Below are 27794 nucleotides of genomic sequence, written 5' to 3' on the forward strand. Positions count from 1 at the left end.
CTTTAGCATACAACTGTAAACAGTGACTAGGTTAAAAAATTAAAAGGAAAGAGAAGTTGCAAATTTTTTTTTTTTTAAACAATAAGAGGCAGAATTCCTAAGAGCAGGGCATGAGCTACTCAAGATTTGTTTTGTTGGGTTAAGGTTTTTGACAGATTCGGGTTTAGACATATGCCCTCAGCAGTCCAGAGAGTCCCAAGGTGACAGCCAAAGAACTGCCTATGGCAGTGCAGACGGCGTGGGCAGCCAACAACCTGTTCTAGCTCATCCTGGGCAGCACATCTTCAACCTGCCACATTCAAGATGTGACCACAGACATCTGTAGAGTTCCATCACTGGTTGCCATCTAATGTAGTGAGAATGGGTGGGCAAATGAATTAAACTTTGCTGGGAGAGGAACGGAATAATACCTCTGCTAGCTGCCTGAAAAGCTGGCCCTCTATCACCATGACAACTAGGACATTTCACTTGGACAGTGCATTGAAAAAAAAAAAAGGCGAAAAGTACAGAGAGAAGTCCAAAGACTAAGCATTAAGTCCTTTTGCTATAGCAAACTGGGATGCCTAAAGCAGTGCAAAGAAATCTGGCAAGAAATGAAAGTGGACTCAATATCGCACAGTAGCAATGGGGCAGAATTTTATTTAAAAGGCTAGTGGTTCAAATACTATTGCTTGAATAGCCTGGTAGATATAAAATGTAGTAATGCCTGAAGTTTACACATATAAGCAAAAGGAGCTGAAGGTCAACTCACAAAGGGATATCTGATGCTCAATCAATATAGAAGCTAAAAGCACATGCTGCATGAGTAACCTAACAGGCTTATTTGGACCGTACTCCCACTCTCTCACAACCAGAAAAAGATCTGGATAGGAAAGTGTCTTTTCACACACAAAATTCTGGCTTAATTAATTGTCCTCCCTAGAACTATGCCTCGGCTAAGAAAAAAACCTGTCTTGAACAAAACTCAAGAACCTGGGCTACTAAAAATAAAAAGGACATTTCAACATAGTAAACAAGTTCAGTATACACCATATGTATTTGGTGTTGTTAATGAAGACATGATACATTCAGAAAAATATGTATTTTTTTTTAAAAAAAGACAAAAAACAAAAAATCCTAGAAAGATTCTCCAAGAAAAAAATTAGCCCAAGTCCTATCCCTCTCAATCAGAAGTGAGTCTTAGCACAAATCAGCCTACCCTACCCCCCAACATATAAAAGCACTGCCACTTGCCTTGCAAGCAGAACATAAAACATATGCCTTAGTTACTGAACTTGAACATTAAGCAGAATCATTGCAGAGCATATTTTGATGGGTTATGTCAATACCCACCTGGTCCAGTTTAAAATATTTGTTTGTAGATCCAGTTTGTACATATTCCATAGGTACTATTTAACAATAAACCATATACAGTCCCATTATTTTTTAAATGGCAGTTCTTGTAGCTCAAGCAAACCATTAATATTATAGAAGTTTCTTGGGGGGAAATTCTTAGATGGTGGGGATACATTAATGAGAAACCCTAAAAGTTAAACAAACCTAGTTCTTTTTAATTAAAACGGTAAGATAAAAGTAGAATATCTGTTCTGAAGAACAGTTTCGTTTGTTTCCCCATGGGAAAAGGCCAAATTTTTTTGGACTGATATACTTTAAAAGCTAAGCCAATAATAAAATATACACCTTAAGATACTATAAAACTTGAAATAATGCAGGTCTCATGAACTAAGAAACAGAGTTCTGATTCCCCCTGCCCCCTAAAAGGAAACTAAAACCGAAAACCAACCAACCAACCAGAACTCTGAATATGGATAGCACTACACAGACTCTATAGCACAGAACACCATACTAGAATGAGTTACATACCAGTAATATCATCATGAGAGTTAACTGGCTGGGGACTTATATTTCCAATAACAGAGTTCCACGGTCAAAAACGTGTTAAAAGCTTGTGATGTCAACAAGGACCAAAAAAAGAGGGGAGGAAAGAGGAGGAAAGGCTGCATGCATGGGTCTATTATAGACATGATATTCAGCAGCATAAAAATAAAACCCTTCAAAGGGTCCCTAAATGGGGCAAAACTTGTTTTTCACTGCTAAGCAGAAGAAAGATTAAAGAGTGGAGCGACTTTACTAGCATCTCCCATATTTGAATGACGATCGTGTTCAATCTGATGTATATGTTAGGAAAACCTTGAGAATACGTATGAGTAAAGCAAAATAAAGACAAAAGTCTAAAATATAAACCTTAACTGGAAAAAAAAAAATCTGTTTTAAAGCCAAGTAAATGTGATTCTGATAATTATTATACATGACATAATCCATAGAAAGAAAGGCCAAGATAACAATCTTCATACTGTTCAGTACTTAGGCTGATGTTGTCCTAGGAAAAACAGTGATAATTCAATGACTGTGTCACACAAACAACTAAAAGTTCCCTTCTGGTTTCAAATGAATTTAAACAACAATGTTCCTTGGCTAATTTTTCTCCTGTGTAAAACAAACCTTCTATGTACAGGATCAGTTTAAATCCCTCCTCCCCTTTAAACACTAGAAAGAACATCCAGGAACATTCTACAATGCAAAGTGCCTTAAGAAAGAGAAGGATTCTGTAGTGCCAGTGATATAACTGATCTGAGGAAGCCGTGATGCTATTAACACTGATGGGAGCCAGTCAGGCAATGGTGGTTTGTTTCTCTTCAGGTGTTTCCTCCAACAACTGCATGATCAGTTCATGGAGAGGTTTGCAGATCTTTGCATAGCCCCCTCCTGTGAGATGCAGAAAATCGAACATGTCGTGGCAGGAGATGGCACCGTCCGAGTGCACAAAGCCGCCATCTGTATCCAGGAGCTGAACGTTGGCAAGCTTCGGCAGGGAAACCTTGAGAAGTTGGTTCACCTTGGCATTCTTTTGCCTCAAAGGGTTGGGCTTCTCACCTCGCGGTAACAAACCCTGGGGCAGAGCAGAGAAGAACATAAAATGAAAAGATTCATTCATTTCTCTCTATTTGTGATTTCACGTATTCCTGGAATCACTGCTCCATTTGGCACTTTCTATTCCTTTGATTTCAGAAAACACTGGACTAGATTGGTTTTCATAACAGCTCTCTAATCATTCCTTCTCAGTTTCTTCATGGGTTCCTTGTCCTCCTCCTGTCCCTTAACTGTTGGAATTCTCCAGGGTCTTGTTCTTAGTGTACTGCTCTTCCCAGTCTAACACTTTACTCCAGATATCTTCCTAACCAAAAAACCAAATTCACTGCCATCACGTCAATTCCGATTCACAGCAACCCCATAAGGTTTCCAAGGCTGTAAATCTCTAAGGAAGCAGACTGCCACAACTTTCTCCCGCAGAGCGCTGGTGGTTTCAAACCACCAACCTTCTGGTTAGCAGCCGAATACTTAACCACTGCACCACCACGACTCCAGATCTCTTCCTAGAGCCTCCGAATTGCATATTGAACTGCCAGTTATAAAATCAAACCTGAACGTTCCTGGGGCACATCCAACTTAACGTGTCCAAAAGCAAATCATCTTCCCCCTAAGCTACGCTCCTTCTACATTCTCTGTATCAACTGGTCATTCCAACATCCCCGAGTTACCAAAGCTAAAAGCCTGTCTCATCTCGCATACCTTACCTACTTATCAAATTACCCAGTTTTTGTTTCTTAAATTTCTTCAATCCGTTCTCTTTTCTCCATCTCTATTATATACATGGAGTCCCTGGGTGGTACAAAAGGTTAAGCACTTGACTACTAACCAAAAGGTTGGCGGTTCCAACCCACCCAGAGGCACTCGGAAGAAAGGCCTAGTGATCTGCTTCTGAAAGGTCACAGACTTGAAAACTCTGTGCAGCACAGTTCTACTCTGCAACACATGAGGTCACCATGAGTCGGAATCGACGGCAACTGGTGTTTTTGGTTTTACTGCATACACTGATATTGCTTGGGAAATTGTCCCTACTCATCTCAATGTAAAATCTCCTGATTGGTCTTCTTACCTCCAGTATTGTCCTTCCCTTCAATCCATTCTCCATACAGCCAGCAGAATAACCTCGTTCAAATACATACCTACCTATTAATACCGCATGCAACCTACACTATAATATACCGTGAGAAATAAGAGTTGGAGCGGACGCTGTCTTGATGATCAGACACACATAATATCTAGTAGCATAAAACAGATGAGTTCTACGTTCATTTTTAACTTGTATGTTAATGATATAATTTTCAGATAAACTGGATTATCTGCCTTCCTACTACGGAAAATAAAAGCCTGCCCTTATTTGGCAAGAGCAAGGTTTTATCATCTTGAACTAGAAGTAGCCTCCTACAGGCAATTGATCCCACTACACATTACTGCCAGAGATCCCAACCTTTTAGTTGGTTTATAGTAAATCACGCTACAGTCAAGTTATTGTTATTTAGCAAAAATTTTGCCATCAGTTTCTCCTACAGGGTACGGTAAGAAGTTTTATTTCATGAAAGAGATTTCCTGTGGATATTTTAGTGAAACAACATGTTTTAGAAAGTCCTTGTTCATATCTGCTTTAAAATTTTTCATAAAACTTTAAAGCCTTGATTATCAGCTTATTGTGTGGTTGTGTAGTTCCAAAGGAGAACCATAGAGAATTATGACTCTGCTGCCCTGGTCCATCTCCTTCTATCTTTGTTAAGCTCTTCAAAAACGTCCCAAGACAAGGTCAATCCTACACCCTAGTTTGTATGACAGTTAAAAAATTATAAGGCTCCGTATCTAATAGGTAACACAGAAGAGCTACCCTCAATGCTGACATATCAAAGTCTGGCTGAGATACAATGCACAACCAAAAGGACAGTCAGTGAACAATAAATACACACTTTGTTCTGACTTTCAAAGAACACTACAGCAGTCAAAGTCAAAAGAATGATGAAGCCTCAAGAACAGGGCAATGCACCTGTTGAGATTTTCAAGCAATGATGTGAAAAATGGCTTATGTACTTGCATACCAGTCTCCTTAATAAATGAATATCAAGGGTATGCCACATGATTTTTTCCTTTGATTTTTAGTAATTTCTAAAATATCAGAATGTTAAAGGAAACAAAAAAGAAAAGGTTACATTCCTATTATCTTCAACCTATAACAACTGTTTTGTTTCCTTCTAGTCCTCTTCCAATTGAATACATACATTTAAGTAGTTCTAAATATACTATACATACGGTTTGGTATTCCATCTTTTCATTTAAATACACCATAAATTCTGTTTCCACATGGTCCTAATAACTGTCTTATTTGGTGCCGCCGAGTCTACTTCGACTCATAGTGACCCCATGTGGACCCCAGAGTAGAAATGCCTCATGGGTTTTCTAGGCTGTAATCTTTATGGGAGCAGACCACCAGGTCTTTCTCCTCACAGAGCCGCTGTGTGGGTCTGAACCACCAACCATTCATTCCCTAGCAGCTATTTAGTTTACTTTCAATATTTCTGTATTGTAGATAACATCAAAATTAACACTTCTATATATCAAATTTAAAAGTCGAGTTGAAATAATATTTATGGAGGATTTATTCAGCAACATCTATATAACAAATTTCCTAACAGTAGTTTCCTAAGCAACTACGATGTACGGGCCAGTGTTCTTTAGAGAAGGACTCTTAGCCACAATGTAATCCTTTATGGAATAAAGCAGGATATGAGTAAGTACATAAACAAGTAAATTAAATCTAATACTGTGTAATTAAAAAAAAAAGACCTGACTCCCCAGCACCTATAAAATCCAAACTCCCTAATATGGCCTACAAATTCCTATATAACCTGGCTATGGCCTCTTTTTCCTAATCATCTCAGCTTCAAACTTTATGCAACGACAAATCTAAAGTTCTCTTAGCATCCTCCCCTACTCACTCAGCAAACACACAGATACAACACAAGCCTTTGATCATTTTTTCTCCCTCTGTAATGCCTTTTCTGTTCTCCTTTCCCCATATGTCTAAAGACTAATGAATTCTTTAAAACTAAACTCAGGTACCAACTGTTATGCCTCAACTTTTATGTCCTCCTCTCAGCATATGGTATGGTAATTCTCTCTTTATACTGCTGTCCCCATACACAAGACTGTGAGCTCCTTGAGAGGGACTATGTCTTGCTCATCTCTATTTTCAGGACCTAGGACAGTGCCTGATACTTAGCAACACTCACGTTGTTGAATGAATGACTACCTTAACACTACTTAAGAACTGAATACATTAAAGAACTGAATTACTATCAGATTTCGCTTAAACGTATGTTTCAAGTTGAACTAAGAATATCTACAGCTAAACTTTTACAGTGAAACAGACAGCTGTTCACCTCAGAGACCATAAAGACTTAATGCTTATTTTTTTTAAAAAAAAGGTCTAATGCTTATAGCTCTATAAAGAGTAGCACTTTCTGTTTGGAGTAAGACTATATATAATGTACTCATTTTTTGCTGATAGTTATTTCTGATGTTTTAGGAAATCCAGAGATTCTGATAAATACACCGCCTTTAACATATTAACAGTGGAACAGAACAACATATCTAAATTAATCCAAATCCAGGCCTAATAACAAGAGACTCAGGATTCATACAAGTCTCATATGCAACCTTTTTAATATTTAAATTACTAGTAGAAGGCAATCTAAAAAAAAAAAGTAAGGTACCTGAATTAAAAAGAGGATTTCCATCCTTCTAAGCAAGGACAAGTGAATAAAAGATAACCCCACAGACTGTCTGGGGAATGATGATGAGACCAGTAAGACAATGGGGTGCATCAGAGAAGAGAGCACAGAAAGAGCTATAAAGAAGCACCTTAAACTGCTTCCACCTAAAGACTCTCTATTCTTGAGTGATCACATTTCTAAGATCATCCCTCAGCTAACCTAAAGACATTAAGGTCTCCACACACCCAACGACTGCATACCAATACAATGATCTTGGCCTGTGGCTGCCTTGTGTTGATAAGTTGAACGATGGCCTCAATCCCACCTGCTACCTCTTCTGCCGTATTTTCATGGTTGTTTGTTCCAACCCAGACAACAATGACCTATAGTTGAGAGAAGAAAAGAAGGGGAAAAAAGATGAATACCAGGGAATAATGGAATGTCCAATATTTAGATGAAAACCTTAAATCAAGTATCAAAGGAGGATAGATGAACTTCTTAAATGGCGCTGGCTAACTCCAACTGGACAGCCATCTTAAAACACGGATCTATACCTCACATCATGTATCAGGACAAATTCCAAATGGACTAAACATTCAAGTGGCAAAACTGTACTAGAAGGAAACAAGGAAGAATTATTTTATCATTGTGGAGTTGGAAGTAAATTTCTCAAAATCTAATAGCTATACAGAAAAGACTAACAAATTCAACCATATAAAAATATAATCTTCTGCATATAAAAAAAATATTAGAGCAAAGTGAAATCTAAGCAACCTGGGGAAAAATACTTGCAACTCATATCATAAAGACTTAGTCTCCCTGACTAGAAGTATCTTCTAGAAAAAGTAAGAAAAGTACCCAAAGGAATTGAATGGGTGTAAATACACAGTTGCACTAAAGGAAAAGCGTTATTGGGGTGGAGGTTGGATACAGTTTTTAAGAGATTTTCTCTTTAAAAAAAAAAAAAAATTAAAAGGTGGCTGTCACTTAGAGACATACATCTCATTAGGTGACCCAACAAAGTAAATCTTTACTCTCTCCCAGAAGAGAGGCAAATGGATGCATTTTTCTATTAGAAAGGCAAACAGTAAAATGCTTTCAGCTAACATAACTGTTATTAGTTGTTCAGCTTTGTTTTTTCTTTGGCTGGGGTTGAAAAAATTATATGCAGTGTCCCAACTCCAGACATTTATAAGGTGATAAGTTACTGGATGGATGTCATGGTGAATATTTGTTCACATCTGCTTTAAATTTTCTTCAGAAAAACTTGGAGGCCTTGATTATCAATTTGCTTATATGGTTAAACAGAATCAAAATTACTTCCTGAAGTTAATAACGGCCCTGCTCCCATGGCCCACATCTGAGCAGTGTCCCCCTCATACTGTCCCTGGCCCATGTATTCCCCAGAACAGCACACCTCATTTGCATCAAATCTATTTCTACCACTTAAAAAGATAATTACAACAATTACAAATAAAAGCTAGGCAAACAGTACGCTGATTTCTTAACTGAATATGTATTCTGGCATATGCTCTAAGCAATGACAGTATTGTTTTTCTTAGACACACGAAGCAAAGAGCAATAGTGACATAGCGCTTTAAAGAAGCCATGTTTTTTACTGCCAATTTCAGACAATTTAAATACTTGAAAAAGTCTCAACATTATGGTAATTATTTCTTTTAAAAATAAGTTTCTTTTTACCTTAGGTTTAATGTTCTCCAGTTCTCCATTCTTTAGTCTCCACAAAACATGTCTTGTTGTATCTCCTCCAATTCCAAAATTCAGTGCATGAAGAGGGGAAAAAAGTTCTCGCCATATCTAAAAAAAGAACATGATTTATTTAAGCCAAAATTAGTGTGGGAAATAAAATCCTTCCATTGCAATGTGTTGTGAGGCATTTGAAATAAATTTCCATTTTCTGCATTCAAACCTAACACTGTGACTAGTGTGCCACTCACTGCTTAAAAAGCTTTGAAGATGCCATCGTACAACTCAGTTCTTAATGAAGCATTAGGACTCAGCTTAAGAAATGAGTCACAATGCAACCTGATGCCGCTTAAGAAGTACCAATATTTATAACTAAGCTGGCATCTCAATAAATTCTCCTTTCCCTTTATGCAACCATTTAAAGAAACAGGGTGAACTAGAAACATGAGATGAAGATACTTAGTGTGTTGGAGCCAAAAAGGAATAAAGTTATCTTTCTTTTAAATTTCCCTTAGAAGAATGCCTAACCAAAAAAAAAAAAAAAAAAAAATGGAAGAACTTATCACAAAAATACATAAGAAAATGGTAAAATGCAAATAATAAGAATTGAAAATCATGATTAGGACAAATACAAACACAGTATTAGGCAAATTAAGAGAGTTTAGTTATAAACAATGCTAACTTTTTTTGTCTCATCACGCTTAGCGGCACAACGAATCCCATTAGGTAGGTCTGACTTCTTTATACTCTGAACTAGAGCTTTCTAAGAGTCATGAATAAGTCTACAGGTTCAGCTCAGAATAATAATCTGTTAGTAATCAACGAATATACATTAGTAGCCAAGAGCCACTATCACCCCTTCTACCTTTACCTCATATTGCTGCATTAACTGCACCATGGAGTCTCCTACAAATAGTACATCAGGCTCTTTGTCTTTACAGTCCAGGACAAATCTGTTGTGCTGGTTTGGGGAAGAAAGGAAAATTAGAAACTGGTATTTCTTTCCCTGTGAGATGTCCTCGCCTAGAAAGAACAGGTGTCCAACCAGTTACTCTGTTGTCAATCTTTTAAACATTTTTGTTGTTATGTTGTTGTCGTGCCCCCAGAGCTCATTCCTTTGGATCTGCAATTAATTGCTGGAAGTTTCTTCCCGCCCTCCCATACTGATCATTCTAATATACTCAAGAAAACCAGAATTCTACTGAAATCAGAATAGAAAAATACATTTAACATGTTTTTTTTAAAAGTTTACCTTTTCCCCACTTTCATTATGAAACCTACAGATATACAGAAAACTTGAAAGAACAATATAATGAACACCTGTAAACTCACCACCTATATTCAACAACTAATAACATTTTTCTGTATTTGTTTTTTCTGTGCGTGTGTGTGTTTACTGAATCATTTGATGTTTAAGTTGTGGACGTCTTGATTCTTCATCCCTAAATATTTAAGGATGCATCTCCTAAGAGTACGGGCATTTTATAAAATCACAAAACTATTACTGTACCTAAGAAAACGAACAGCAGTCCTACTAACATCTAATATTCAGTCCAGATTCAATTTTTTCCAATTGTCCCAAGAGATGAACAAAGAACTACAGCTATTTTTTTACAACTGTACTTTAGATAAAGGTTTACAGCACAAATACTTCCTCATTAAATAGTATAAATATTGTTTTATGACAATGGTTGACAACCCCACAACATGTCAACACTGTCCCTTCTCAATCTTGGGTTCCTTATTACCAGCTTTCCTGTCCCCTCCTGCCTTCTAGTCCTTGTCCCTGGACTACTGTGCCCCATTAGTCTCCTTTTGTTTTATGGGGCTATCTAATCTTTGGCTGAAGGGTGAACCTCAGGAGTGACTTCAGTACTCAGCTAAAAGGGTGTCCGGGGGCCATACTCTCAGGGTTTCTCCATGCTATGTCAGGCCAGTAAGTCTGGTCTTTTTTTGTGAGTTAGAATTTTGTTCTACATTTTTCTCCAGCTCTGTCTGGGACCCTATGTTGTGATCTTTGTCAGAGCAGTCAGTGGTGGTAGCCGGGCACCGTCTAGTTGTACTGGACTCAGTCTGGTGGAGGCCATGGTAGTTGTGGTTCGTTAGTCCTTTGGACTAATCTTTCCCTTGCGTCTTTGGTTTTCTTCATTCTCCCTTGCTCCCTAAGGGGTGAGAACAGTGGAGTATCTTAGATGGCTGCTCACAGGCTTTTAAGACCCCAGACATACAGCTATTTTTTAACTAAGATCCAATTGAGATTCATGTATTTTATTGGGATCTTTTTCATATGGACTTTAGAAATGTCTGTTAACCTCTAGATGTGAGACAATGGCAAACAAGGACTCAAGCTTTCTCAAACTAATCCAAGGGTACAAGCAATGGCAAACTAAGTCCTGTTATGCCTCACTCTGCTCAAAACACACAAGGTACCTCTTTTATCCTTTATACATATAATTTTTATGGATTTTACCCATCAGCACTTGAGGACATAGTTTAAATTTTTATACTCATCCTCGAAACAAATTTACATGATGCTTCAGGCTTGAGCCTACCCAGCAGCACGGCAGAAGAAAGGCCTGCAGATCTGCTTGTGTAAAGATTATAGCCAAGAAAATCCTATGGAGCAGTTCTACTCTACCACACATGGGAATGCCAATGAGTCAGAACTGACTTGATGTCAGGGTTTTTTTTTGTTTGTTTACAGGTGAAAGAGGAGTCCCTGGGTGACACAAACGATTAAGCGAGTAGTTACTAAGCAAAATGTTGTAGTTAAAACACACCTAACAGGTGCCTTGGAGCCCTGGTGGTGCAGCAGTTAAGTGGTCGGCTGCTAACCTAAAGATCAGCAGTTCGAATCCATCAGCCACTCCTTGGAAACCTCATGGGGCAGTTCTACTTTGTTCTATATGGTTGCTATGAGTCGGAACTAACTCCGTGACAATGGGTTTGGTTTTCTGGTATAGGTGCCTTGGAAGAGAGTCCTGGTGATCTGCTTCTGAAAGGTCACAACTATGAAAGCCCGATGGAGCGCTGTTCTACTGTACAGCACAAAGGGTCGCCATTAACTGGAAATGACTCAATGGCAAGGTGAAAGTAGAGTCCCTGGGTAGTGCAAGCAGTTAGTACACTTGGCTGCTAACCAAAAAGTTGGAGGTTCAAGTTCAACCAGAGACAATTTGGAAGACAGGCCAGGTAATCTACTTCCAAATAATCAGCTACTGAGAACCGTATGACAAGGTCAACAAACAAAAATCAGCTGGGTTTCTATACATCAGCAATGAGAAATCTGAAAGGGAATTTAGGGAAATGATGCCATTTAAAATAGTTTCTAAGAGAATAAAATGCCTAGGAATAAATCTAACCACAGATGTGAAAGACTTATACAATGAAAATTATAAAACACTGCTAAAAGAGATTAAAGAAAGCTTAAACAAATGAAAAGATGTTCCATGTTCATGGACTGGAAGACTTAATATTGTTGAGATGTCAACGCTACCCAATGCGATGTAAAGGTTCAATGCAATCCTGATCAAAATTCAACAGCTTTCTTTACAGAAATGGAAAAACCATGCAATAGCAAGAGGCCCTGAATAGCTTAAACAATGTTGAAAGAGAAGATCAAAGTAGGACTCACATGTCCTAATTTTAAAAACATTATACAGCTACAATAATCAAAAAAGCCTGGTACTGGCGTAACTACAATAGACACACTGATTAATGGAATAGAATTTAGAGTCCAGAAATAAACTCACACATCTATGCTCAACTGATTTTTGACAAGGGTGCTAAGTCCATTCGATGGGGAAAGAGTCCCTTCAATGAATGCTGATGGGAAAACTGGGTTTCCACATTCCGAAAAATGGAACAGGATCCATGTTTCACATCATACACAAAAACTAATTCAAAATAGATTAAAGACCTAAATGTGAAAACTAAAACCATAAAATTCTTAGAAGAAAATATAGGGGCAATGCTGACACACCTAGCTTTTAACAATGGATTATGTAATATAATAACACAAGCACAAACAGCAAAAGACTAAAGAAGTAAATGGGACCTCATAAAAATTAAAAACTTTTGTTCATCAAGACTTTACCAAAAAAGTAAAAAGATAAGCTAAAAACTGGGAGAATATCTTCAGAAACAATATAACTGATAAGTATCTAATAACCAAAATACATAAAAAAATTCGACAACAAAAGGATAAATAACCCATCATAAAACAGGCAAAAAACTTGAATAGACATTTCACCAAAGGGGACATTCAAATGGTCAACAAACACATGAAAAGATGCTCAACATTATTAGCCATCAGAGCTATAAATCAAAATCACAATGAGATACCGTTTCACTCACTAGGATGGCCAAGATAAAAACAAACAAAAAACAGAAAATAACAAACATTGGCGAGGATGTGAAGAAACTGGAACCCTTATCTGTTGCTGGTGAGAATGCAAAATGGTACATCCATTGTGGAAAACAGTGTGGCGGTTCCTCAAAAAACTAAAAACAGAACTAACCACATGACCCAGCAATTCTACTCCCAGCTGCAACCCAAAAGACTTGAAAGCAGAGACTCAAACAGATACTTGTGCACCAATGTTTACTGCAGCACTGCTGACAATAGCCAAAAGGTGCAAACAGCCTAAAAGCCCACCAACAGATGAATGGATAAACAAAATGCGGTACATACATACAATGGACTACTACTCAGCCAGTGAGAGAAATGAAGCCTTGATACACGCTACAATACAGATGGAACCTGAAGATAGTATGCTAAGTGAAAAAAGTCAATCACAAAAGGACAAATATTATATGACGTCTATAAAAAGACAAGAACAGGCAAATGTATAGAGACAAAAATTATTAGTGGCTATCAAGGGAAAGGGAGTGGGAAAGGGGGGTTACTGCTTATGGAATACTGACTTTCAGTTTACAGTGATGGAAAAATCACACTGATTAAGGGTAGGGTTGCACAGTTGATTAATGCAATTGCTACCAATAAGTTGTACACCTGTAAAAAGTTGACATGGCAAAAACTGTGTGATAGATATATTTACAACAACAACCATGAAAAAAAGAGCTGCCATTGAGGCTGCTTATGTACAACCAAATATCTCATGGGATTTGGTTTCCCGGTTTGGAGGTTTAGGATCATGGTTTCATGGGACACCCCAGTTAAGGCTTAATACTGTGTTTAGTGCTTCTGTTCTACCTCCTAATTCATTGTGTAGTGCCTGGGGTTTTAGAAGCTTGCAAGCGGCCATCCAAAGTACAATTGGCCTCTATTCACATACAGCAAAAGAGAAGAAGGAGAATCAGGAACAGGAGGAAATGGAATGTGTGGCTAATTGCCTCCATGAACAATTGCCCCCTTTGCCATGTGACCAGAAGAACTGGATGGGGCCTGGCTACCACTACCACACATTTTAATCCAAGAGTCTATAGAAGAATCCTGATCAAAGGGGGGAAAATGTAGGACAGAATTTCTAATTCTCATAGAATCCAGACTTTCTGGAGCTATGGAAGCTGGATGAACCCCCTGAGATAATCTTTAAACCTCAAACCCAAAATATTCCCTAAAGTTTTCTTAAAACTATAGTCAGCTTAACTAGTAAAGAATGTTTGTCTTGAGCATTGGGCTCTTTTAAGATCCATATGGGATCCAACTGACAAAAGCAACTCAAAAGGTTAGATAGGAAACTTAGGGAGCAGTGGCTTTCTTGATAGGGGAGGAACAACTCAGAAAAGAAGGGTGAGAATGTTTGCACAACTGGAAGAATGTACTCAATGTCACTGAATTGTACATACAGAAATTGTTGAATTGGTGTGTGTTCTGTGTGTATATTCTCAACAACAACAAAAATACATTATAAAAAAAGAAAAAGAAAACCCTGTGGAACACAAAATTGACTAAAGGGCAACTGGTAACACGTGAAAGTGGAAAGTGACAAAAATATGTTCAGAAATAATCTGGCAGCTTATTACAACAGTTCCTCTCTTAGTGTGGTTAAGATAAGGGATACCTTTTTCTTTCTTCTTGTTTCCACATTTTGTGCAAATAATTTTTTTAAGTTACTATTGTTTCAATAAGTATTTTTAAACCAAAGGGGTAAGATAAGCAAGAATAAAACTTTAGCTAGTGAACAGATGCTTTTTCATGTCACGTTAACTCTCTAGAGTATACTATAGTATCAACTACTTCTCAATACCAATAAAACAGTTCGTGTTTATCCCATGTCAAAGAATTTAAGCACTGCTATTCTAAAGAGTCTAGTACTTTACATTTTCTTTTAAAGTATAAAAGTAATATAATCACATTGCAGAAAGTACGGAAAAATAGAAAAGACAGAAACAAAACACTCATAATCCTACCACCTTAACCCAGTAACTATTACCATTTTTGTGTACTTTCTTCTCATCTTTTTTTCCCACATTCCTCCCTCCACCCCCCTTTTTAGGACAGAAAAACCTACATTCAAATTCTAGCTTGCCTACTTACTAGTTCAGTGACCTTAAGGAAGTACACAACCTGAGTCTTGGAAGTACACAACCTGAGTCTTGGAAGTACACAACCTGAGTCTTGGAAGTACATAATCTAAGTCTTGGTTTTCTCATCTGTTAGGAACTCTGTTTTGGAGTTGTTGTAAATATTAGAATTCTATGAAAGGGGTCTAGTGACTGCCTGGCACACAGTAGGTACTCAATGGCAGCCATTATATCTGTATCTGAGGTCCCTGGGTGGTGCTAACGGTTTTTGCTCCACTACTAACTGAAAGGTTGGCAGCTGAAACTCACCCAGCAGCACCGTGGGAGAAAGGCCTAGCAATCTGCTTCTGTAAAGCTTATAGCCAAAAAAAAACCCTAGGGAGCAGTTCTATTCTGTCATCTATGGGGTTGCCATGAGTTGAAATCGACTTGACCGCAATGGGTAACATTATATAGGAAGCATTTTTCCTTGTACTTACACAAATTATATAACCATGAAAGTTAAAGTCCACATAATATTCTACTGAATGCATCCACTGATACTTTTTTTTTTTTTTTAAGCTCTTCTTCCTTTTGGTGGACTTGCCAGTAATCTGTTTGTTTTTGTTGCTAACATGGTGATCAAGAGATTTACCTATATTTTTCATATGCTGGGAATTCTCAGGTCAAAGTGAATTAACATTTTCATGGATCTTGGATATACTTCTGAATTCTTAACAAATAAATTACATACCAATTTACACTGACTCCAGCAATGTACTAGAACGAGTTTCACTGAACTTGCACCTGCACTTGATATCAACGTTTCTCTCCCTCCCTCCTTTCTCTTCCCATTGTTTTAATTTGTACTTTTTAGAAACAAAAAGTTAAACACCTCCTGTCGTGTTTCTTTATTAGCTGTATGTTGTTTAGGAACTGTCTATTGAAGACATTTACCTACTGGTATCTTGAGGATATTCTTGCTAATTATATATAACAAAAGATATTCATACTGTATATGTCATTACATATGTCCCCATGTAATATGTACTGCAAATATTTCTTAGTCTGTGGCTGAACCTTCTTCTTCGGGTTAATATGTTTTGTTATGATTTGTATTAAATTTGTCTACAGTCAAATTTGTCAATATCACCTTTTATTAATGAAAAATACTTTTCACGGAATATATCAAACATACACAAAAGTAGAGAGAATAACACAATGAACCTCCACGTATCCATCACGAGTTACAGCAATTATTTAACTGTAAATATTTCAGTATCTAAATCTTAAAATATTTTAAAAATATATATAACCACATACCAATTTCACCAAAAAAAACCAAAAAAACAAAAAACAGTAATTCTTTAAAATCAACAAAGAACCGGTCAGTGTTAAAATTCCAATGTCTCAAAAAATAATTTTTTAAATCAAGGTCTAAACAATTTGTTTCTTAAATCCCTTTTAATAAATAGGTTCCCTCTCCCACTCCTCAATTTTTTTTTTTTCCCCAAAGAATATGACTGTTTGACTTATAGAATCTCCCACATTCTGGATTTCACTGATTGAATTCCTCAGGTGGTGGTGACCACGTTTATCTGTCCCCTATTGTTTCCTGAAAAGTGGTTAAGTCTAGATATTTTAGTCCGATATTTTGGCAATATTTCATAGGTAGTGTTGATAACTACCACAATACTGGTTTTAATCATGACTGTTTTATAATGTATATTCCCCTCGCCTCCTTTTTTACTATTTAGAAATAATTTTAGATCTACAAAAAGTTGCAAAGATAGTACAGTGCATTCCCATATAACCTTTACCCAGCTTCCTCCAGTAAGTCATCATCTTACATAAACATGGTACATTTACCAAAACTAAGAAATTAACATTGGTAAATACTATTAACTAAACTAATGTCCTTTTCTGTTCCCAGAACCAATCCAGGATACCAGATTGCATTCAGCTGTTATTAGCCTCCATGTAATGAGTCCTGGTGGCGCAGGGGTTAAACTTTCAGCTGCTAACCAAAGTCAGTGGTTCGAACCTACCAGCTGCTCTGTGGGAGAAAGATTGGAAGTTGGCTTCTGTAAAGATTACAGCCTTGGTTAACTAGTAAAAAATGTCTGCCTTGAGCAGTATGCTCTTTTAAGAATTTTCTATATGGGATCGAACTGACAACAGCAACTCAAAAGATTAGATAGGAACCTTAGAGGGCAGTGAATTTATGTTAATGGGGGAGAGAAAACTCAGAAAAGGAGGGTGAGAGTGGTTGCACAACTCAAAGACTATAATCCATGTCACTAAATGCTACATAAAGAAACTGCTGAACTGGTGAATGTTTTGCTGTGCATATTCTCAACAACAATTAAAAAAAAAAAAAAAGATGACAGCCTTGGAAACCTTATGGGGCAGTTCTGTTGTTAGGTGTTATCAAGTCAGTTCTGACTCAAAACAACCTTATGTACAACAGAACGAAACACTGCCCGGTCCTATGCCATCCTCACAATCGTTGCTACGTTTCAGCCCATTGTTGCAGCCACTGTGTCAATCCATCTCCTGGAGGGCATTCCTCTTTTTTGCTGACTCTCTGCTTTACCAAGCATGATGTCTGTCTCCAGGGACTGGTCCCTCCTGATAACATGTCCAAAGTATGTAAGACGAAGTCTCAACATTTTCCCTTCTAAGGAGCATTCTGGCTGTACTTCTTCCAAGACAGACTTGTTCATTCTTCTGGCAGTCTATCATATATTCAGTATTCTTTGCCAACACCATAATCCAAAGGCATCAATTCTTATTCAGTCTTATTAACTGTCTAGCTTTCATATGTGTATGAGGCGATTGAAAATACCATTCCTTGGGTGTGGCACACCTTAGTCCTCAAAGTTACATCTTTGCTTTTTAACACTTTAAAGAGGTCTTTTGCAGCACATTTGCCCAATGTAGTACATCGTTTGATTTCATGACTGCTGCTTCCATAGGTAATGACTGTAGATGTAAGTAAAATGAAATCCTTGACAACTTCAATATTTTCTATGTTTATCATGACATTGCTTATTGATCCAGATGTGAAGATCTTTGTTTTCTTTATGTTGAGGTGTAATCTATGCTGAAGGCTGTAGTCTTCATCAGTAAGTGCTTCAAGTTCTCTCTGCTTTCAGCAAGGAAGGCTGTGTCATCTGCATATTGCAAGTTGTTAATGAGTATTGCTCCAGTCCTGACACCCTGCTCTTCTTCATGGAGTTCAGCTTCTCTGATAAATTGCTCAGCATACAGACTGAATAAATATGGTGAAAGGATACAATCCTGAGGCACACCTTTCCTGATTTTAAACCACGCAGCATCCTATTCTGTTCGAACAACTGCCTCTTGGTCTATGTACAGGTTCCGTGTGAGCACAATTAAGTGTTCTGGAGTTCCCATTCTTCACACAATGTTATCTATAATTTGCTATGATCCACACAGTAGAATGCCTTTGTACAGTCAATAAAACAGAGATAAACATCTTTCTGGTATTCTCTGCTTTCAGCCAAGATTCATCTGACATCAGCAAGCATATCCCTCATTCCAAATCCTCTTCTGAATCCAGCCTGAATTTCTGGCAGTTCCTGTCAATGTATTGCTGCAACCGCTTGTGAATTATCTTCAGCAAAATTTTACTTGTGTGTGATGTTAATGATATTGTTCAATAATTTCCGCATTCTGTTGGATCACCTTTCTTTCCAACAGGCACAAATATGGATCTCTTCTAGTCAGTTGGCCAGGCAGCTGTCTTCCAAGTTTCTTGGCATAGACAAGTGGGCGCTCCCAGTGTCGCATCCGTTTGCTGAAACATCTCAACTGGTGTTCTGTCAATTCCTGGAGCCTTGTTTTTCGCCAATGCCTTCAGCGCAGTTTGGACTTCTTCCTTCACTACCATCGGTTCTTTACCATATACCACCTCCGGAAATGGCTGAACATCAACTAACTCTTTTTGATACAGTGACTCTGTGTATTCCTTCTATCTTCTTTTGATGCTTCCTGCGTCATTCGATATTTTGCCCATAGAATTCTTCATTATTGCAACTTGAGGCTTGAAGTTTTTCTTCAGTTCCTTCAGCTTCAGAAATGCTAAACGTGTTCTTCCCTTTTAGTTTTCTAACTCCAGGTCTTTGCACATTTCAATACTTTGTCTTCTTGGGCTGCCCTTTGAATCTTCTGTTCAGCTCTTTTACTTCATCATTCTTCTATTCGCTTTAGCCAGTCTATGTTCAAGAGGAAGTTTCAAAGTTTCTGCCATGTATTTTGGTCTTTTCTTTCTTTCCTGTCTTTTTAATGACCTTTTGCTTTTGCTTTCTTCATATACGATGTCCTTGATGTCATCTCACAACTTATCTGGTCTTCGGTCAGTAGTGTTCAATGCGTCAAATCTGTTCTCGAAATGGTCTCTAAATTCACGTGGGATATACTCAAGGTTGTACTTTGGCTCTTGTAGACTCATTTTAATTTTCTTCAGCTTCTAAGTTCTACTCTGTCCTATACTGTCCCCATGAATTGGAACTGATTTGACAGCAAGAGGGTTTATCCTCCATGTGACTGGATTTCTCCTCTGGAGGTGGCAACAAGTATTACTTGCTCAACAGTCATTATGTTAAAACCACCACAATAATGTAGGTGGATATTTTGATGCTAGACAAATACCACTTCTCCTTAAAGTTGTGTCTACTAATTTTAGCATCCATCAATGGATCTTGCCTAAAGTAATATTTCTGTGTTCTAATGATTTTTCTTTTCCTTCCTTCTTTCTACATCTACTTAAAGTTCTTCTGACATGAGTCCAAAATAATAAGAACTGATTAAGGCCAACACCACTTTAACCAAATGATCAAAGTTAATATCAATGAGACAAACCAACATCCTGTTCCTTGTATGTGATACAATCAGGACACATAACTTCATCAACATTCCTGCCAAAAATGCATAATCTGAATCTTGATTATGAGGAAAAAGACAAACCCAAACTTTTGGACATTCTATAATATAAATGGCCTCTGCTATTCAAAACCATCAATGTCATGAAAGACAAAAGCTAAAAAATGGTTCAAATTAAAGGAGAATAAAGAGACATAACAACTGAATACAACTGATCCTGGACTGGGAAAAGAACTGCTATAAAGAATATTATTGGGACAGGTGGAGACATTTGAATATGGTTTTTGAATTAGGTAACAGTATTATATTATTGTTAAATTTCCTGATTTTAATAACTATACCGTAGTCATGAAGAAAATATCCTTGTTTTTACAAAACATACTGAAATATTTAAAGGTAAAGGGGCATGATGGCTGCAACTTACTCTCAAATGGTTCAGAAAAAAAAACAAAAAACAGTATGTTGGTATATTCCAGTTGCCATCAAGTCAATTCCAACCCATGACCCAGGTGTGTCAGAGTAGACTGTGCTCCACAGGGTTTTAAATGGCTGATTTTTTGGAAGTGGATCGCCAGGCCTTTCTTCTGAGGTGCCTCTGTGTGGATTTCAGATAGCAGCTGAGCATGTTAATCAGAAACGTCCATGCTGGCATATACATACGCAAATATATACAGACAGGATAATTAGGCAAATGTAGCAAAACACTAGCAATTAGTGAGTCTAGGTGAAAGAAGAGTTCTTTGAAAATTTTTTGTAACATTTGTGTAAATTTGAAATTACTCCATAATGAAAAAACTTGACAAAAGAATATGGAAAAGAAATTGTTAACCTTTTAAGATTAACAGAGGGCAACTACCATGCTTTCAAAACATTCCTTGGTCCCAACATCAGACTGCTGAGTAGGCACTACATTTCTAATGTTAGATTTTTATTTCCAGTAAAAAATTCTTGTTGACTACTTTGCAACTTTAATCAGAAGGTCTTCAAAAATTGAAGAGACCCCAAGGGAGAATGAAGAGAACAGGATACAAGGAAAAGATTAGTCCAAAGGACTAACGGACCACAGCTACCAAGGCCTCCACCGGACTGAGTCCAGTACAGCTAGATGGTGCCCGGCTACCACCACTGACTGCTCTGACCAGGATCACAACAGAGGGTTCTGGACAGAGCTGGAGAAACCCTGAGAGTATGGCCCCCAGACACCCTTTTAGCTCAGTGGTGAACCCACTCCCGAGGTTAACCATTCAGGTGGGGATTAGACAGCCCCATAAAACAAAACAGGACTAATGAGGCACAGCAGTCCAGGGGCAAGGACTGGAAGGCAGGAGGGGACAGGAAAGACAAAAGCTAAAAAATGACAGGGAACGCCAAGGTTGAGAAGGGACAGTGTTGACATGCAGTAGGGTTCTTAACCATTGTCATAGGGCAATATGTGTACTAACTGTTTAATGAGAAACTATTTTGTTCTATAAACCTTCATCTAAAGTGAGAATAGCAACACAACTGGAAGAACGTAATCGACGTCACTGAATTGTACATGTAAAAATTTCTGAAATGGTGTATCTTTGGCTATGTATGTTTTCACCAAAAAAAGAAAAAAAGATCCTCCAAGGCCGAGAAGGGAGCGTGCTGACATGTCGTGGAGTTGTTAACCAATGTCATAGAACAATATGTGTACTAACTGTTTAATGAGAAAATACTTGTTCTGTAAACCTTTACCTAAAGTACAATTAAAAAAAAATAATTGGAAGAGTCCCATCTCATGTGAATAATATATATGCACTTCCTTTTACCTGAGACATCCATCTGTCATCTCCTTGAATATCTTCGGCTGCATGTGGAATAGCTGCTGGGTTTGAGTCTCCTTGGCTCATTCTATACCTGAGGAAAAAATGGTTATGTCATGTTTCATTTATTAACAGGGTGCTTATTTGTTACCACTTAAATAGTACATGTCAGGTTTTAAAAATTTAAGTTTCACTGTGGCTTTTTCAAGAAATTAAGCACTAGGGTTTATTTTCAGCAAGGAAGAGTTCCAGGCCAGGGCTGCTTAAGTCTCACAAAGATCCAGCATCACTAGACTTCCAGATAGGTTTAAATATCATTTAGGAACAATGCACTACATTAAAAAAAAAAAAAAAAACTGCTCCAAGCATGTTTTGCACCTACATTAATTTTTCAGGACTATAAAAATGTTATGTGCCAAATGACACTTATAGTTCAATGAACCCTACATCAGAGCTGCTTAGGGTGCTAGAGTTACACACTTAAGAGTTACTACAGCATGGACTGGAAACCACTGGCTACTGAATATCACAATACAACAGATTATGATAAAACTAGCCATAGGCTTTGGCACTGGTTTTTGACAAATGTTTAGTAAGTGTTTTTTGACAGGTCTTCACTAAGAAAATTTTATTAACAATAACCTAAATATGGCATCTGATGGAGGTGAAGGAGGAATAATTGAAATTCAGGAAAATAAGAAATGCTGATCTTCTAGAAAACAAGTAAGAAACCAGACTATTTTGATCAATTCTGGAGAAGGTGCTAGAGACGTTAAGAGGTCACTTGACAAATACAAAGGATGATGAAAAGAGAAAAATCTGGGGTTTTGTGGCTGTAGGGCTTACGTTAATTTTACTCAAAAAATTTGATCTTTACCCTCAGTTTCTAAGAGATGATCTCTTAAAACAAAAAAAAAATCAAAAACCTTAGGACTCCAGAGCATACCTAATAGGTTAGATGAGGTGATGAGGTGACTTGGGTCGGGTCTCGTTGGGCCAGAAAAGACCCACCACATAGTACCTTGTAATATCAGCCAACCAGAGGAAAGAGGGGCTGGAGTTTGCTTTATTTAATGAGACCCCAAATAAAAGCTCTGGACATTGAAGCTCCATGAGCTTCCTAGTTGGCGAAAACACCTGCTCTCAAGAGGATGCCAAGATCCCTTTGGGACATGGAACCTCCATGTTGGGAACCGTCCCAGACATCGCCCTGAGTGTCTCTTGTTTATGCTGACCCTGGTTTGTATCCTTTATAATAAAGCTGTAATCTTAAGTATAGCGCATTCTGTGAGTTCTGTGAGTCGTTCCAGTGAATTTAAAGCGGGAGCCAGCAGGTCTGAAGTAAGGAGGCTGAGGACCCCCAAGCTTGTGGCTGGTATCCTGAAGGGGTAGAGGAAACCCCCAAACTTATAGCCAGTAGGTCAGATTTGAGGGGAGCTCCTGGGAGCCCCCAAACTTGCAGCTGGCAGCCTGAGGGACAATGTTCTTTTAACTTGTGAGGTATGACCTAGCTCCAGGTGGTTATAATCAGAGAGAGAAGTGCTGCCTGTTGCAAGTGGTGTCAGAGAAATGAAGAAGTGGAGATTTGGATTTATGCTGATTTGTTATTATCCTCATAGTGGCTTATAGAAAAGGAGGCCATATTCTTTGTGAGCCATCTATTTTTCCTTCCCTTGCCAACTTCAAATACAGCTAAGCTTTCTCTGAAAAAGAACTGAATTACATTCATTCAATATCTATTTACTGAGTATGCAAAAACACGGGGCTGCCAATGTGGTAGTTTTTCAGAATCAGAAAATACCAAGCCCTAACATGAAAGCATGCCTTCATTCACAAAAAACAAACAAATTACAGAAGCAAACAAATGAGCTCAGCCCTAATAATACTAGGTTTTAAAAAAAATTGCTGTTGCTGTTGAGTTGATTCCAATTTATGGCGACCCCATGTGTGCAGAGTAGAACTGCTCCATAGGGTTTTCAAGACTGTGACCTTTTGGAAGCAGACTGGTAAGACCGTCTTCAGAGGCACCTTTCAAACTACAAACCTTTCAACTAGTAGTTGAGCGAGCGAGCGAGGGAGAGAAATAGACAGACAGATACACACGGGGCCCTGGTGGCACAGTGGTTAAGAGCTTGGCTGCTAACCAAAAGGTCAGCAGTTTGAATCCACCCGTTGCTCCATGGACACCCTACAGGGCAGTTCTAGTCTGCCTACAGGGTGGCTATGAGTTGAAATTAACTTGACAGCAACAGGTTTTTGGTTTGTTTTTTTATAATAATATGTACTAATCTACTTCCCTCATCACTAAAACAGAAAATGCAGGGGCTTCAATGTCAATTTCATTTCAGCACTTGGAATACCATGTTTACATCTTGGTGAAAAACTTACAACAATTTTGTGAAACTAGAGGGTGTCTACGGAAAAGAGCCAAGATGGTGAGGAATTTGTAAATTTGTCACAGTGTAAACAGTTCTAAGAAAATGAGTATGTTTATAATTTGTAGAAAAACTGGTTTGGGAAGAGGAAGGCACAGGACATAAACAGTGTCTTAAGAAATTTGAAGATTACAAGAAAGGGATATTAGGCTTATTCTGCATTTCCCCAAGAAGAAAGACAGGGCCAGTGGATAGAATGTATAGTGAGATAAACTTCTAACAAATCTGAGTACAAAATGAAATGGCCTGTCCCAGAAGGTAGATTTCTCAATGGAGATTTAGGAAGAGGCTAGGTGAACATGTCACAGGAAAGCATAAAATGAACTAAAGTATATGAACACAGGCTAGTCCAGATTAGTGGGCTCCAAACATTTTTGGTTGTGCTTTCCATCAGTAGAATCTTTCTGAATATGTATCCCCAAGAAATGTATATTTATTTATACATATACAAATTGCTGTTAATCTGTATATTAATATTAGTAAATTTAATATTTTCCTCTTTTTAGATTAAAAAATAAATGTAAAAAGTTCTCAATTTTTCCTGGTATTCCACTGATCGTCTTATGCATCCCATGGGTGCGTACGCTCCACTTTCTAGAACAATGGTCTAGATAAACTTTTAAGATCTCTTTATCATTCAATTTACAGACACAGATTTTCAGAATTCAACCAATAGGTAAACTGATCTAAAATAATAACTGCAATTGGTATTTATTAATAACTTAATATTTACAAGACTTTGTGTTAGGAGCTTTGTTATAAAATAAAACTGAAGCTCAGAGAGATTTGAGGGGCCTCCTCCATGATAGCAGAGCTGGTAAGGAGAGCTGGGATGTGAGCTCAGTGCTATATACTTCCAAAGCCTATTTACTTTCCATCCTCCCATGTTAATTCTACATCTTCCATTTAATATTCAATAAATATTTACTCTTCAGCAAAGGATGTTAGGTTTTATATAGAAAAGGCTATATGAAAGTGATACATTCTAACTTATTAAGTTGATTAGCTTATATTTTCCATTACTACCACTGAAATTTAGCAGCATTCTGATACTCAGAGCAAAATACTTCCATCTCGGTCCTAAATTTTTTCATGGGCAAAATAACAAAAGCTATTTGGACAGAAACAGTAGGAACAAAATATACTCGTCTGAGGCTACAAGGTTGGTAGAATTGGGAGATGGCAAAATATTCCCAATTAGCTAGTCTTTTCTTTTTTTCCCCCTTAACTGCAAATACAAGGTCTTCCTTCTTCCTTTTCTACAAGGGCAAAGCATCTGAGTGAAAGCTTGTTTCTTTGTGCCTTCAGACAGCTGGATTTTGTATTATTTTGCCAAATGAAAATCTTACAATACAAAGTAGCTTTCACAGTTTTACTGATGTCTATGGTTTGGTAACATTTTCAAACAGAAGGGAAAGAAAAATTGAGCCACAAACGCGTGCCATCTTTAAAAACTAGGTTGGAAACGCACAACCCAGAGACTATGCGTTTAGAGGATTCAAATAATGTGGAAGTTAGATAAATTATTATATTCTTTATAATGAAAATGAAGAATGAATCAGGAGCTACCCAGAGAGCAGTCTGCCAGGCCACCAAAATGTTGAGTGGCTTTAGGGTTTCCTGCCTCAGGTAGAAGGCAATATTTCTAATATAGCAATCTTCTGAATGGAGAAGCTGTAACCAGCAATTAAAAAATAATTAAAAAAAAAAAAAAAAACAGATACCAACAGAGAGGAATTTGACTCTTATCTCATTTTACTGATTCATAATAATCTCACGGTGCAGCAAGTCATTACCTTCTGACAGACATCACAAAAAGCAGGTTCAGTTTGAAATACTGAGCAGAATGGAGATAAAAGATCCAAAGAACAAAAGTTTTGTTAATTTACCTACATTTCAGGGAAGCTTTAACTGTTCATTAAAATGAGTTCTCTGGGAAGATGAGAAGTAAGCCACTTGTACATTATTCAGCAGAGATGGCACCCAACAGGATTGCTTCAGATTCTTAATTCCCAATTTCCCTGCATTTTCTATCTTCTCTACTTGGACTATTAACAGTGTAATACTAAAATTCCTAGATGCCAATACTAGCATGGTGCAGAGTACCTAATCAGAAGCCATTTTCAACAACAAAGAATTATAAATTCTCAAACTGAGCTGGATGTTTGTTTAGTTTGAACCAGGAAATGGAGGGGAAAACCTGCACTAAAAATTAAAAGATTTAGAAGGGTTAATCTGAAGGGGAAGGCAGGCTTCATCCTGAATACCCTGTCTCCGTGGGCTGGTGGGTGGGTCCCCAAATACCCTGTCTCAGTGGGCTGGTGGGTGGGTCCCCGGGTTCCAGCACATTCATAATTTATTATAAAATGCCCAAGCCAAGAAATTAAAGCACAATTATTTCCTTTGCCTCCCCTGCAAGAAGTAACCTTTATGTATCCAAAAGAACCTAAATACACAAGGTATATCCTAAGAAACCCTATGGGTCAGTTCTACTTTGTCCTATACGGTCACTGTGAGTTGGAATCAACCCAACGGCAAGGGTTTTTTGTTTTTTATATCATAGGCAAAGGCATATTCAAATGCTCGACACAGATAATTGTTTTTTCTTTCATTTTTTTCCACACCTTTACCTATCACCCAAACTCCCTACATTTAAAGCTGTTCAAAATGAGGTCCTAGGGTGGGTCCAGGTGATCTTCCCTTTCTCCATGGGTAAGCTCTAAAAAAGAGGCCAAAGCTGCAAGTGTTTGTTTTCTTAAGATTTGTATATAAATTCTGAAAGCCAAGCTGGCCTGACAGCTGTGGAAAGGCAGAGGTAAAGAGCAGGGAATCATCATGCAACTGGTCAATCACCAACCTGTAGACCAGAAGGCCCTGAGGTGGACAAGGAGAAAACCACCTAAAAAAAACCTATCCACTGGCAGGTGAACTAGCTGGATGACCTTGGGCAAATCACCAACCTCTCTGAGCCTCATCTGAGGTGCTGGATTGGATAGCTCTCTAAGAAATAACCGCTTCTGAGTCTTGACAGTCTATGGATCTTCTGAAAACATTAGAGAAGGAAACGGAGAAGTTTCTAAAGAGTTGAAAATTTTCAACAAGAGGAGCAGGAAGAAGTGCCCGGTAAAAAACAGCAGAGTAACTGGTTTTGGCCCACGTTACTGGCCTCTCCGACAAGAGGAAAAGGGAGAGAAGGGTCAGAGGTTCAACCTCAGGGATGGAGGCAAAAGGCAACAGCTGAGATTTGGAGGCAAGAAGAGTTGCTACAAACGGTGCAGGCTGGAGCGAACGGCCGAAGGGAGTTGGGGGTGCAGGGAGGCCTACTCCAGGAGGTGTGTAACGGAAGGGAGGTCCGCCCCGCCACGATATTCCTCCACTGGAAAAGGCGGGGTTGAAGAACAGGCTACCGGCAGAGGAAAGTCGACAGGTTTGGGGGTGGGGTGCTGGGAAAAAAGGTTCTAGAGGGACAGCCAGCGGCCTGGAGGCCCGGGAGCGGCGCAGGCGGCTGGAGAATCAACGCCGGGCCAGCGAAGAAGGCGCGCGCGCGCTAGGCCCCCCAAGGACCCGGCGGGGAAGTGGTGGCGCTGGGGGGAGGGGCCCGGGCGGTGGGGGAGGGGAGATCGCGCGCTTCTCACAGTAACAAATCGCAGCCCCTTCCAACCCCCACCTATAAGTCACGGGTTCTCCGAGATGCTGGATGCACTCACTCAAGTAGAGGGTCCGTGCGGGCCCCAAGCGGCTGCGGCGTCGGCGGGTGGCGCGTCTGTCGCTCGCTCAGTCCCGGCGGCCCCGCTCCGGCGCGTCCCTCCTCCGGCCCCAGCAGCAGAGCC

General features: G+C 38.5%; 1 protein-coding gene across 1 annotated transcript; it reads right to left on the bottom strand.

Moving 5' to 3' along the window:
* Nucleotides 1–63: 63 nt before the first annotated feature.
* PAFAH1B2 (platelet activating factor acetylhydrolase 1b catalytic subunit 2) lies at nucleotides 64–27794 on the bottom strand. Its single transcript, XM_004385684.3, has 6 exons — nucleotides 27672–27794; nucleotides 21536–21623; nucleotides 9238–9327; nucleotides 8361–8477; nucleotides 6920–7042; nucleotides 64–2950 (listed from the first exon to the last, which is right to left on the bottom strand). The coding sequence occupies exons 2-6, from the start codon at nucleotides 21614–21616 to the stop codon at nucleotides 2672–2674; spliced, it is 690 nt and encodes a 229-aa protein (XP_004385741.1). The 5' UTR covers nucleotides 21617–21623; nucleotides 27672–27794; the 3' UTR covers nucleotides 64–2671.

The sequence above is a fragment of the Trichechus manatus genome, unplaced genomic scaffold, assembly GCF_000243295.1.
Source record: "Trichechus manatus latirostris isolate Lorelei unplaced genomic scaffold, TriManLat1.0 scaffold00143, whole genome shotgun sequence".
NCBI lineage: Eukaryota > Metazoa > Chordata > Mammalia > Sirenia > Trichechidae > Trichechus > Trichechus manatus.